Source organism: Sander vitreus, chromosome 14, assembly GCF_031162955.1.
Source record: "Sander vitreus isolate 19-12246 chromosome 14, sanVit1, whole genome shotgun sequence".
NCBI classification, from domain to species: Eukaryota; Metazoa; Chordata; class Actinopteri; order Perciformes; family Percidae; genus Sander; species Sander vitreus.
Window position 1 is genome coordinate 26,535,810 of NC_135868.1, and position 13,631 is coordinate 26,549,440.

Consider the following 13,631-nt stretch of genomic DNA (forward strand, 5'->3'; position numbering starts at 1 on the left):
ACTCCACAGTGTTGACTTAGCTAAATGCTCTGTCTTCAGAGCATTTAGCTTCAGGTTGTTCTGACTGCACCAGGTCACCCGGTGGTCAATCTGTGGGGGCCACAGGAGGGGAGTTGAATGGCACCAACACTCCAGGAACCAACTAAGGTTAAGTCTCTGTGAAAGGACACCACAGCTCCTGACATACCGCCTATATATATATATATATATATATATATATATATATATATATATATATATATATATATATATATATAACATTATATATATAACATTTATAACTATAAGAATTTGGGTGGAATCAACCAACGTTAAGGTCCTGGAAATGCAGTCCCAGAAATGCAGTCAAAGAAACGCAGTCTCCGCTGGTACTGCAGGTACTGCAGCGTGCGAGACCACATGATTTCTACGCGATAACGTCACGGATCAGGAAGGGCAGTTTTTTGACGGCAGGACGAAGAATATCTGTGTTCATTTCAAACAGCCAAATAAGCAAGTATTATCGATACGTTCTTTCTTTTATAGTAAACGCTTTACTCTTATTGACAATATGTTGTTGCTTTTAAGTCTTTATTGGTAAAGAACACGCTTAACGTTAGCTGTTTAGGATAACGTTAGCCAGTGTATCCTAAAACAACTGAAAGCTGCCAAGTTAGCGCCAGTTAGCTAGAAAGCTAACAGCTGAGCATAATGTGTAGTTACTGCTTCCCGTAACTTGCGGCAATATACATACATACATAGCTACATAGCCACTTGAGCTAACTGGCTTAATGTAACGTTAGATCACAAATGTGTATGCGAACCATGTTAACGATACGTTCCCGTTGTGATTTAACACGCATCACTATTCTTACCGTTACATTTAATTGATTTCAATCTTAAATGATTTGACATTAGCAAGCTAGCTTGTTAGCGAGCTAACAGTTGTTATTCAGACTAAGTTATACAAGCTAATCTCTCCCGTCAATAAAACAATAAAATCCTCATTATTCCCGAGCTGTAAACGGGTCATGTGACACGTAGCAAGAGTGACACTACTTTACCATAACCTAAACACCCCCCCCCCTCACCCCAGCATCAGCTGTGTTGATGCTCTTGTTACAATGGTCACTCTTGGGCCCACACTATCATTGTTGTTGTCTTGCCTATTTAAATCTTAAAGCAAACCTGACAGTTAAGGAACACCTTTGATGGCATCTAGCTTGTTAAACCTTTTTTTCCTTCTGTTTGTCTGCAGCCAAAGCTCTCCAACTAAGGCACTAGCACTCTCTGGCAGACATGTCATACGGCAAAGCAGAGAGCTACCGCCCCGTCCCGCGGGACTTCAACACCCTCATACAGACATGTAGCTCCAACATCCAGAAGATCACACAGAACAGTAAGTGCTTCACTGCTCTGTCGGTAGTTCTTTTTGTTTCAATGTGAGCAAGACTGGCCACATTGTTACTGACTCACTCACTGAAGGGTCATTCCATACCAATCCGTGTATCAATCATTATTTTCATATTCAATAGGGAACCCAAACCGGACAATTTGTTATTTCATCAGTCATTCATGAATGAATGGACTGTTTGATCTACATAACAATACATTTGATGTCATCTAGTACTCTGGGAAACTATTAACTCATTTTATAGACTAAAAGTTAAATCTATAAATAAAAAACAATACTCAATAAAAATGATCATCAGTGAATTGTAATAATATTACATACATTCTGACTATGCATAGACCTAATCATTAGGATTAATATGTTATATCTGCAGAGTTAGTCAGGCAAAGGTTGGCTTTTATACACATAAGATAAAAAAAAACAAACAATCTGACCACATATTGCCAATCTCTGTTATGTGAAGCTGCAGACCCTGCATGTCCTGCAAAAAAATGCCAATGTCAATACATCAATGCATCAATTCATAAAAAAAAACTTGCATTCATATCAATTATAACGACTGAGGTCCCATCTCAAGCTGGCTGCAAAGAAATCTCTTCTTATGTTCAATGTAAATGATGGGGGACAACATCTATAGTCCTTGTTCTGGATCTTCCAGAGTGCTTGAGTACCAAATTCCTGCTTCGTCTTACTCAACAAGGAAGCCCCCTGTGTGGAAGAACAAACCTGATTACTTTGACTCCTAACTTGTAATTTAATTCCATGTTGTCTACTGACATTCAAATGTTTAACAATGTTGGATGACAGAATGTTTACTGGTCTGTTGAAATCTGACGAGCAGGGGTGTACCAGTACACAACAGTCACGACGGCGTTCATACCCCAGCAGTCACGGTTTGGTACAGCAGAAAAATAAATGCATAAGGATACGTTTCTTTCATTTGTTTTGAGCAGACAGTACAAGTTTCAAAGACAGACCAAATCCTCCCGCTGGGGACTGAGGCAACATTTTGCCCACCGGCAACTTTGGTAAACTATCTTCACTATAAAATAAACAATTTTGTATTACACTTTACTGACTCTGAACAAACACTTTCCCAAAAGTCAATAGGTCACAATGGGCTATAAAAAAAGCATCTCTATTGCCATGACATTGAAAATACAAAATTAATAAATAAAAAATGTAACTTGTGTGTTGAAAAACTCAATTAGTTCCACCTTGGCTATATTCAAAGCACCCACACATTTATGTAATCCACTTGGGGGTGGGAAGAAAATGGATTCTTAGATGCGTCGTGATTCTCTGCCGTTTTAAAAATCTCCCCAAACATGATAAACTCGCTATTGTTTATAGATGCATCACTTCCAGACATTGCCTCCGGTTAGCAGTCTGTTATTGGCTATTGGTCGTTCCAGTGCAGTTGGCTGCAACAAAGGCTCGGCTGATGGACTCGCGACCTACGTATTACATGTCATTCCACTTTCTATGACTTTGTACAAATATATGTCTAAAGCTCTTCTCATGTTAGCGAGGAAGAACTTCTGGCTGCCCAAAATAAAACAACAATTCAGTAACGCTGCAGGAAAAGATCCTCGAGGAAACACTGCACTTCAGTTTCATTTCTTATTTCTTCTTTGCAATGCTGGGAAATGTGTTGGCAAATGTAACCTTCCAGTTGACACATTTCTTCCATTTATTACTAATAAAAAAAGATAATGAAAGTAAATGTATAAGTTTATTTTGAATATGGATCATTACAAATATCCTAGGTGTGTAAAATGTTGATGCGTCAAGATGTGTGCGTAGCTGACGGGAGCCTGCCGGTGGGTTTTCTAGCTCAGCAGTGGAACTGGCCTTCACCCCAGTCAGCTTGTTGCTAACCTCAGCACTAGGCCTGCTATGCTATATGTTAAAGGCAAAATATGCGTCAAACCATTCTGAATAAAGTAATGTGTTGCTGCAGAGACGTCCCAGCCTACAGGTCCTATCCTACAGACTAAAGAAAACATCTTTGTTTGAGCCGTGTTCATATGCACACGTGCACCGTTGGCCCGTACAGGTGTTGTTGCTTTACTGTGGTGTGTTGTGCCATTTGTATACCCAGATGAATTCTTGCATTCGTAGATTGAGTATTCTCAATGTGTTTTGTTCTCCCGACAGCTGCTCAGATCAAGAGCATGGTGAACCAGCTGGGCACCAGTCAGGACACCAGTGAACTCCAGGACCGTCTGTACGTACCCACGTATCACCACTGACTCCCATAATGTTTCTTCTCTCGACACAAGCTCTCACTGTTGTCTAGTCATCTTGATCTGTTGTGGTTAGAAAAGTTGAACTTGCCTCAGAGCTACTAAACTGTCCAAAATGACATGTGCCTCCATGATTACTGTATCAGGGATGGTTTCTTTAAAATACACAGCATGGACATCCTGAAGGCACGTTAAAGCTCACTTAAATTACTAGGGGTGCAACTGATCACAAAACCTACGGTTCGGAACGGATCACGAATTTAGCAAATGCTTTCCATTTATTACTTAAAGAACTGTCATAAAGCACGTTTACGGAAGGCTCGTATCATGTGTGTTGTTGTCATTACTTATAATTCCTCATGGGGGTGGCAGAAACTACGCACTTTAGTCCAAACCACAATCTTTTTCACAGTCGTTTTGGTGCCTAAATATAACTATCGTTTTATTATGGTTAAACTTTGCATTGAATCCACAGTTCACAATCCTTCTGAATCGTGAGTGTTGATCCTTATGGACCACGGTCCGTTACGCCACTATAAATGACACGCGTACTAGAATACTGTGCTGTCAAATGTGCTAGCAAGGTGTTCATTATCGTGCAGGATGATGGCTGATCAGATCAGATCAACTAGCAGTCGTTTGTGATTTTGTTGGTGTTTTCACAGGCAGCAGATACAACATTACACCAACCAACTGGCAAAAGAAACCAACAAGCACCTGAAAGAGTTGGGATCAATCCCTTTGCCCACATCGCCCTCAGAGCAAGTAAGTATCGGTCTACATGTGTTGATTTTTTTTAAAGACCTCACTCTAGCGTACAGTGATGAGTATTGTGGGAGTTAAAGCCCTGACACACCGAGCAGACGGCAAAGAAGCCCGACTGTGGCATCGCCTCAAGTCGCCTGTGTCTTGGACACACCACAAAGACTACCATGTAGGTTCTGCATTAATGTCAGTCTTACCCTATCGGCAGTCCCAGCATACTGCCTTTACTACCTCAGCAAAGGGCTGGTTACGGTGACCACATAATCAAGGTTGTTACTGATTGGCAGAAAGGCAAAAATGAAAATATGTTGGTGGTTTGAATGGTTTCCACCCCAGCTTCTCCAACAGTCTGATTTAATTGATATGGTGAATTTGATTAGATTTTTGGCATGAAGAAATCTGTGTCTGTATGTATTCTTCCTTGTCTTTCTAACTGGTGTCACACCATCTCTCTCCCTGTGCGGCGTCCAGAGGCAGCAGAAGATCCAGAGGGACCGGCTGATGAATGATTTCTCATCAGCTCTCAACAACTTCCAAGCAGTCCAGCGGCGTGCAGCGGAGAAAGAGAAGGAGTCGGTTGCCAGAGCGAGAGCTGGATCCCGCCTTTCAGTGAGTAGGAGTCGGTGCCTTCACACCACATGGAGCACATAAAGAATTCACCTTCCCACATTAGTGAGACAGGAGTGATCAAACGTCAGATTCATGTGAATCATGTCTTGATAATCTGTTAACTTGACTTTGGCAATAGTGGATTTTTCCTTTCCCTCAGACTGAAGACAGTTCTCGGGATGAAAAGCTTGTTTCCTTCGATAAGTAAGTGACTGTCATTCATTCTTTGCAAGGTGTATTATGGAGACCCAAAGTTTTCCAGATGAATTAATTAAATCAAGACATTAGAAAAGAAATGCTTGTATGAGTAAATACAGAAAGAAATGTAACCGTACGGACTAATTCGGTAGCTCTCTCACTTTGTCAATTGTGCACAATAGTCAAAAGCATCTAATGCTCTTTAAGAAATAACCCTGCTGTATATTTAGTATTTTCTATTGTAGTTGGCATTCTCACAAATCACATTTGTGTCAGTGAAGTAGTCCTTTTAGTTCTAAAACCAAATTACAGTCAACATAGAATCTGTTAACGATAGATACATGTGTTTGACAGCCAACATTATGGAAGATATACAATGCCAACATGTGAACAAGTCAAACAGATCTGTGATTGGACAGTTGATTGTTGATTGACAATGTGTTTCCATCTCAAAAAAGAAAAGGCTCCCTTGCACCTCCTAATGAAAATAAAATGGCAGTACTTAGCATTTAGTATTGCAGGTCTCTGCTGCTCTCTACTGGACAACTCTGACATGCAATACACCTCTGACATGCAATACCACGTTGTTTCTGCGTGGGCGTTTGATTTTAATGTGGCATGGAACGTTCGTATCACAATTCATTCAAGAGAAAAAGCTCAATAATTGTCCTTTTAAAGAAATAGAGACAGAGCGCAACACGTCACACGCTGAAAGCCACGCCCAGCGGAGGGGAAAACAATCAGCGCCACTATATGCTAACAAAGTGCCTGTAGCTAGCTAAAACATCAGATCTAAGCATGTCAAAGTAGTTATTTTAGCACCCTTTGTCTACCAGAGATGATAAGTTAGTTAATAAGCTAATGTTAGCTTGCAACCTTAACTTACAGAAATATAGTAAGCCTAAAACTGATATTTCAATATTTCTCTTGGTAACAAAATGCTTGCTGCACACTAGAGTCCGGATCGGGCCGAATGTTTCTGTCCGAGCCCGGCCCTCGTCTGACAGAGCCGTGACCGAGCCCGACACAGTTAAAATCTCATTTTTGTTCTCATACTAATGACACATGTACGTTTGTTTGTGTGGAAAGCGTTTATTAAGCAACTGTAGGAAGGCATTCGGAAATGTCAACAGATGAGCGCATCAGCACACACGGGGCAACAAGCGCACGTTAATAAGCTGTTTAATTTAAAATGTTCAATGTGCTAACCTTTCCTGATTGCTTCGTTTCCGACCGTGATCAGAAAACCAGGGGAGACTCGTTACCTCCAGGGCCCCCCAAAAAAAAGAAAAGAAAATCCTACTGACAACGTAGAATAAACAGCAGGAGGAAGGCCAGCTTCAGTTTCTAGACATGTTGAGTTTTCTGCTGTTACAGTTGAACATTATTCCAGCTGGTGGCATGTTTTATGAAATGTTGTCCTGTGTGTGTGTGTGTGTGTGTGTGTGTGTGTGTGTGTGTGTGTGTGTGTGTGTGTGTGTGTGTGTGTGTGTGTGTGTGTGTGTGTGTGTGTGTGTGTGTGTGTGTGTGTGTGTGTGTGTGTGTGTGTGTGTGTGTGTGTGTGTGTGTGTGTGTGTGTGTGTGAAGCCAGGAGGACTGGGGCCAGATGAGCGCCCAGGCAGAGGAGGTGGCCATCACAGAGGAGGACCTGGAGCTCATCAAGGAGAGAGAAACCAACATCAGACAGCTGGAGGTCTGTACTCTAATACTCTCATTACAGAGCCTCAGCCCCCAGCATGGCTACTGGCCATGTTCTGGGAGGGAGGACACACACACCTGCCTCCGCTCACTCTAACTTTCCCTGTATGTGTGTGTGTCTGTGTGTTTCAGTCTGACATTTTGGATGTAAACCAGATCTTCAAGGACCTGGCAGTGATGATCCACGATCAGGGAGAGATGATTGGTGAGTAACTGTGGACAACGCACGTCTAAACAGCTGGTGCTCTTATTTTCTATTCAAAGTTGCACAGCAGCAGTGAGACCCAAACCACCACTACAGTATATATGCAGGAATATGATAAGGAACATTCCTGTCTGGTTATTTTGTCCATAAAAAAGTTTTTTACTATATATGTGTATATCTGTATTTACTCTAACACCATATACGTATGTCCATATTGTGACTGAGTTTCCATATTCCCCACAGTGCTGAATGAACATTGATGAGTGTGTGAATCAACAGCAAACGGGAACAACTGAATGGCGTATTAGTTCATTATTTCAGAATAACACAGAAATCATGTTTATTAGAGGACGAGAAATGCTTCTGCAGTTCTCTGAATAACAAAACCGTTCTGAACATGCTCAGACCTCAAAGTTCAAGTTCAGGAAACCAAAACTACTCGTTTAAGGTTAGAGAAAAAAAAATCAAATAAAGCAACAGTGGCTGTTTGGAGGAGATGGCACATGAACTGTGCTGTTAAAGGCCGATCATCTACGGCATCCTACTTCAGCCTTCCAGGATCATTCTCTCTCTCTCTCACACACACACACACACACACACACACACACACACACACAGGAGCTGGTGTGTCTGGAAACAGGTGACCAATCCTGTTTCCTTTATGCTTTCTGCTGACTGAGAGAGTTGTGTCAGGACAGTGATGAGAGGAAGAGTTTTTATTGTGGATGCTCCAAACCAGAGGCCTGTACTACGAATCAAGATTTGGCGTTACCGAGGTAACTTCAGGTTCAACCCAGGGTTTTGTAACGGTGGATCACTTGTCGCCGGTAACTTATGCTGAACACCAAACCTGCTCGGGAGCAGGTTATTGGAGATCAGAGATCAACCGGTGTAAAAGCCCCGCCTACCGACCAATCAATACTCGATTGATAACGGCGTCTAGAATCGGCGGTCTTTTTATGAAAGATATAGATTTTCAGCGCAGGGAATTACGTATAGGCTGTTTGTCGGCTTCTTGAGCCGTGTGTTGCCAATGCACACATCGGTTTGAATGATGTTTTTATATATTTTATTTGCTCTCATATCGCTTCCCCTGCCAGGGGTGCAACTGAAATACTAGGCTAAAGCAACGACAGTTCATGGAAAGCACAAGTGTAATTATGGTCCGCTCTTGTGCCTGACTGATTGGGAAGTGATATTGATAAGCGTTGGGATTTACGCATAACGGCGCCGTTTTTTTTTTGCCAGCTTTCCTTCCTGTTTTAGGAAGCAGCGACTGTATTGCGTTTTGCCTGTAAGACCGTGTCTGTGTTCTTCACATTTATGTAGAGTTTCTCTTCTTATGTAACATATCTCTGGTAGATGTTTGCGATTGGTCATGCAGTGCAAACCCCGCCTCTTTATGTGAACGCGCTGGATTGGGAGACCCTGGGTTGGTCTCGACACAGCTTACGCGGCCCCGCGGTTGTTAGGTGAAGCCGGGTAACTGAAATGAATCCAGGGCATGTTGATCTGGATTGGTAGTGCAGGCCTCTGGACAGTTGCAGGGTGAGAGTCGTGGGCCTGAGCCTGCTGTGTTTTGTGCCCTGCAGATAGCATCGAGGCAAACGTGGAGAATGCTGAAGTTCACGTAGAGCGAGGAACAGAGCAGCTCCAGAGAGCCGTCTACTACCAGGTGAGTCAGCAGCTGTCAAAAATACGGTCGTAGACTATTGTTCATGTTCAACCCTTTCACACCAGGGCTGACACCGATATTTGCGTTCCAAGCATTCCCCCAGAAGTGAAAGTTTTGCACCGTCGCACAACAATCGACTTCCTACAGTAAAGCCACAGTCAACTGGGCCGTGGTAAACAGCTATGTGGTGGTATTTCCTATGAGCAGGGCCAAACAAGCATGTTATTCACTGCCCTGCTTTTCATCATTACATTACTACAAAACACAGCACAATGTCGGCTAATGCACGTGGAATAATCTGATCTGAATTCTGAAGTGTCTCCAAATCCGTCCTGAGTGACCACTTGTGATCAGATCTCACATTGAAATAGTTATTACGCAGATATGATGTGATTCAATCAGCATCTATAGGGCCCGAACTATGGACTCTGTGTCATTATTTTCAGATTTCTTTTTTTCATGTTCATTTTGTCAGTTTTAAAGCCTTGTTTTGGATGTTGCATTAAAACAGTTGTAGTGGTTTAAGGACATCCCCTCTACCTCGTCCAGCGGTTGGACATGCTGCGTCCCGTGAGAAACCCAAAAAGACGTTCGTCACTGGCACACAGTTGGCACACACGCTCAATTGAAGCTGAGAAGTGGTTCTGAAAGGGATACTTAAGTAAAACAACGATCTAACCTGGGAGCATTGTAACGTGCACAAAATGTTTGGGTGCACCTAAATGAAAAACTCTACATGCATCAGTGCAACCAATGTAAAAAGTTAGCCCGGAGCCTTGTCTGAGAAAAGCTATTGATCATGTGAGCGTGTGTGGTAAGCGCCATTTTAAAGTACCTGTTAGAAGGTACCGGGGACTTTTTTTCATAATGGAAAACCAAAAAAGAAGAGTCGAGGCGAGGTGAGCAGGTACCATGTAATGGAAAAACGCCAATAGAGATAGATGGGCTACATTTTTAAATAGACGTGCTATTTACTGGCACAAATGTGTGAAAGACCCTCAGTGCTGTACCTAACACTAAACGTCCTCGCTCTGCTTTTTCATCCCAGCAAAAGTCCCGGAAGAAGATGTGTATCCTGGCTCTGGTTTGTTCAATCGTGCTCGTCATACTGGGCATCATCATTTGGCAAGCTGCTAAGTGAGGTGACTCTGCACAGCCCATGTGTCCCATCCATATTTTACTCTGCCCTTCCCACATGCAAGTACCTGCTTGGAATCACGAGAAGAAGAAGAAGAGGCTTCAGGGGTTAGATCTGTGCAGAGGGGGGGGGGAAGGGGGGTGTCCATGTGGAACACACTGAATCGGAACTGATAAAGCCTGTTTTGTTATTTAAAGTGAGATGAAGGACTGAGGTGATGTAGGGGAGCGACCGTTCATTTCTTGTCTTATTTACTGCACTAACACTATCTGTCACTGTATTTCAGAACAGACTACACAAATAAAGAAACCCACGACTTGTCAAAGTAAAATGATCTGGTTTTAAGGGGCCGTCATGTTTTTGTTACTTGTTGTGACATCTCTGATGTAAAGTGTGTGTGGCGTGGCTGGCTGACTTGTATGACTCCTGGTGATTGTAATATACATGTTGTAAAATGAAAGGTCGAACAGATTACCAATATGAATCCAATCCATGTATGTAAATATTACAAAGTGCTGCGTTATATAAGAACATTATGGATCATAAATAATGTCCAGTCTCCAAACGAACCATTTTTAAATTGATTGCTCTGACTCTTGACAGTATGCATAATAAATGTCTTAAACCCTTCAGCTGGTCTGGGCGTGTCATCACTGTTCTGTTCTTGTGTCCTGCAGCAGGTTCTGGCTGGATGGTTAATGCTGAGTCACATTCCTTCGTGTCACTGTGACAACCATGACCTCAATGAAGTGAATGCTAAGATCTGAAACATTAGGACTGGGAGATGGCTGTTACACACACACACACACACACACACACACACACACGGATGCTCTAGACACACTTTAAACTAAAAAAAGATATTTTAAAAATGTCAAATGTACATCAAATCGCTTGATAACTTGGAAATGTTCAAAACTTATGAAATAAAATATATAAGAGCTGTCACTCATCATGGGAAAAAAATGAATATCATCCAATTCATGACATCATGATTTCAACCCGAATCCAATCAAAGACTTGAATGTTTCAGGCCCTGTTTACACAAGAACGCTCACGGGTGAAAACGTAAAAATAGTTTTATCAGATGTGGCTTTCGTTTAGAGGGCTCCTGGCCAGGAAGTGGAACCACTGGCTTCCAGTCCAGTCTGAATAAGAGTGAGCTTTGGTTGTCAGCCTGCGATGTCAGTGAAGCATAGCTGTAGACCATTCCAGAGCTGAGTGTTGGACAACATATTCAGTGAGGAGAAACCAGACGCTGGAATGATGGTGTGACGTAGAGCAGGGAACCAGACCATGAGGAATGGTGTTACAAGGGGATTGTGTGGAAATAACAGTACACACAGTGCAGAATCAGGGTGGGGCTCACTGACTGGGAAAATTGGTTTGACCACCTCATCCACCTTTTCCTCTTTAATTATTTCCAGATGGGCCAAATGTTGAAGCTGTAAGGCCTTCAAGGGCCTCTCCTGTCTGGGTGTGGGGGTTGGGGGGTGGGCACTGTGATATGCCACTCCAGACTCTATAAAGGATCTATGGGATTGCTTTCAGAAATCCCCTCTCTTGTCAGCTTCCAGCATCTCTGCTCCCAGCCTGTCAGAGGTAAGGCATGCCTGCCCTCGCTCCGTGCCAGAGGTATTTCCTCTCAGACCTGCTCCAGCGCAAATCCAAGGGGACAGGTCTAGCTCTGCCAGTTCCAAGCAGTCAAAACAGTCCTCAGCTCCAGCGAGTGTGGACAAGGTTCCTTTCAGCTGGTAACTCCATGCAACTATGCCTTCAGCATAACATTGATACTGCCTAGTCCATCCAGGAATGCTGTGCGGACTAGCCAGACCCTCCTCCGCAGCGCTGTGGAGGAAGGTCTGGCAATGTGAGACTAACAAATGGCTAACCCAGGCAAGATCAGCGAAGCACACACAGGTTGTCAAAAATAAGCAAAATAAAAATAAATATACAACCATAATCAAACTTAAAGCTTGTGCGCAATTTTTGATATTAATGAATGTTCGTTTCATACAAGCCATTGCCAAATGAGTTGATACAAAGCTAATTAAGACTATGAGCTCCACACAACTGTCTCTGTATTTCTCAGTAGGACTATGTTCAGAAGATTGTGTCGTCTGGCAACTTTCCTGCGCAGAAACTCAAGTGAAGATAATGACCTCTTCTGAAGAGTCCATCATGTTTTTTTAATCCTCCGTGTCCTCCTTGGCTACTAGCAACTGCGTGGAAGAAGGGTGGGGGTGGTGCACGATCACGGAAGGCTTGTATCATGTGGACGCGCCCACAGTTTTGTTGTCATTACTTAGAATTCTTGATGGGGGAGACGGAAACCATCAACAGCATTTAAGAGCCTAATGCCAGAGGGAATGAAGGAATTTGGTTTTACATGGGCGGCAAGATAGCGCCAACCTGATGGCATTAAAGAGAATACACAAGAAAAAACATAGCCAGAATTACCCATGATTCTCTTAGCTTTCTGGACTACCTGTTTCTTCCAGAGTGAGCTCAGGTCTGGTAACTCAGTCCAGTGATCTTAGAGCAGATCTTTACAATGTTGTTGAGGCTTTTCACAGACATAAAACCAGCAAATGACTGAAAAAGTTAAGAGACTTAATATAATAAAGGAACGATAAAAGCTACATAAAATTTCCTCAGGGACATTAAAAGAATTCCTTCCGCATCAAGAGGATTCTTTGTTGTCCTCGTTTGACAATCAACTGTATTTTTATCAAACTTAAGGTTAGAGTCGAATATGGTTCCCAGGTATTTATATGAGTCAATGATTTCAACATTTCCACCATGGATGATGCTGTGTTAGGCTCAAGACAATTCTTCCTAAAATCAATAATTCATTCTTTAGTTTTTGTCACATTGAGGTCCAAGTAGTTGTCATCACATCATTGTACAAATGCTGATAAGGCGCAACCATGCCCCGATACTGCCCCCTGAAGAAGAGACACTAGGGCAGTGGCATCAGAAAATTTCACAAGGTAGCTGCCCTCACTGTACACTGTCTGTGTACATAATGAAAAGCAAGAGGGAAAGTACACAGCCCTAAGGAGAGCCTGTATTCAAGGTGATAATGTTGGACATGTGACCATTCGCAAAAACTTGCTGAACTCTGTATGTTAAAAAGTTTAAAAACATCAATAATAATAATGCATCTTATTACTGTAAAAGCTGAAGAAACATCAGTAAATAAAAGTCTGGCATGGAATTTGGGTTTTTCAAGGTGCTTATATACTCTGTCTAAAATAAATAACTTAGCATCGTCCACTCCTTTCCCTGCTTGATAAGCAAACCTAAAGGATCAAGTTTGCCATCAATGAAGGAGAAAACATTATCTTTTAAAATGTTCTCGAAATTTTTCATCACAAGAGATGTTAATGCCACTGGTTGGAAATCATTCAGTTCTCTGGGTTTGCTTCCCCACTGAGCTGGTCAGCACAGTACTTCAGGGTGCGTCCACAGATATCATCGTTGAGAGGTAACAGAGACTCTCTCAGCTTGGAAATATCTTCAAAATCTGACCTTTTAAAACAAGAAAAGAAAGAATTAAGACATTAGCCAAGTCAGCACTATCCACACCATTTATATTGATTACCTGCTTGGAATGGGGCTAACCCTAACACTAAGTGCCGGACTCAATGCTGGTGCCTCTGCTAAATAGCCTCATGAAGGAACTTGTTTTGGTGGAA

General features: G+C 42.4%; 1 protein-coding gene across 1 annotated transcript; it reads left to right on the forward strand.

Moving 5' to 3' along the window:
• Positions 1-404: 404 nt before the first annotated feature.
• On the forward strand, positions 405-10,562 carry stx12 (syntaxin 12). Its single transcript, XM_078267866.1, has 10 exons — positions 405-492; positions 1,238-1,378; positions 3,554-3,623; positions 4,308-4,407; positions 4,879-5,016; positions 5,177-5,220; positions 6,802-6,907; positions 7,045-7,117; positions 8,710-8,792; positions 9,841-10,562. The coding sequence occupies exons 2-10, from the start codon at positions 1,279-1,281 to the stop codon at positions 9,931-9,933; spliced, it is 807 nt and encodes a 268-aa protein (XP_078123992.1). The 5' UTR covers positions 405-492; positions 1,238-1,278; the 3' UTR covers positions 9,934-10,562.
• The last annotated feature ends 3,069 nt before the right edge of the window (positions 10,563-13,631 follow it).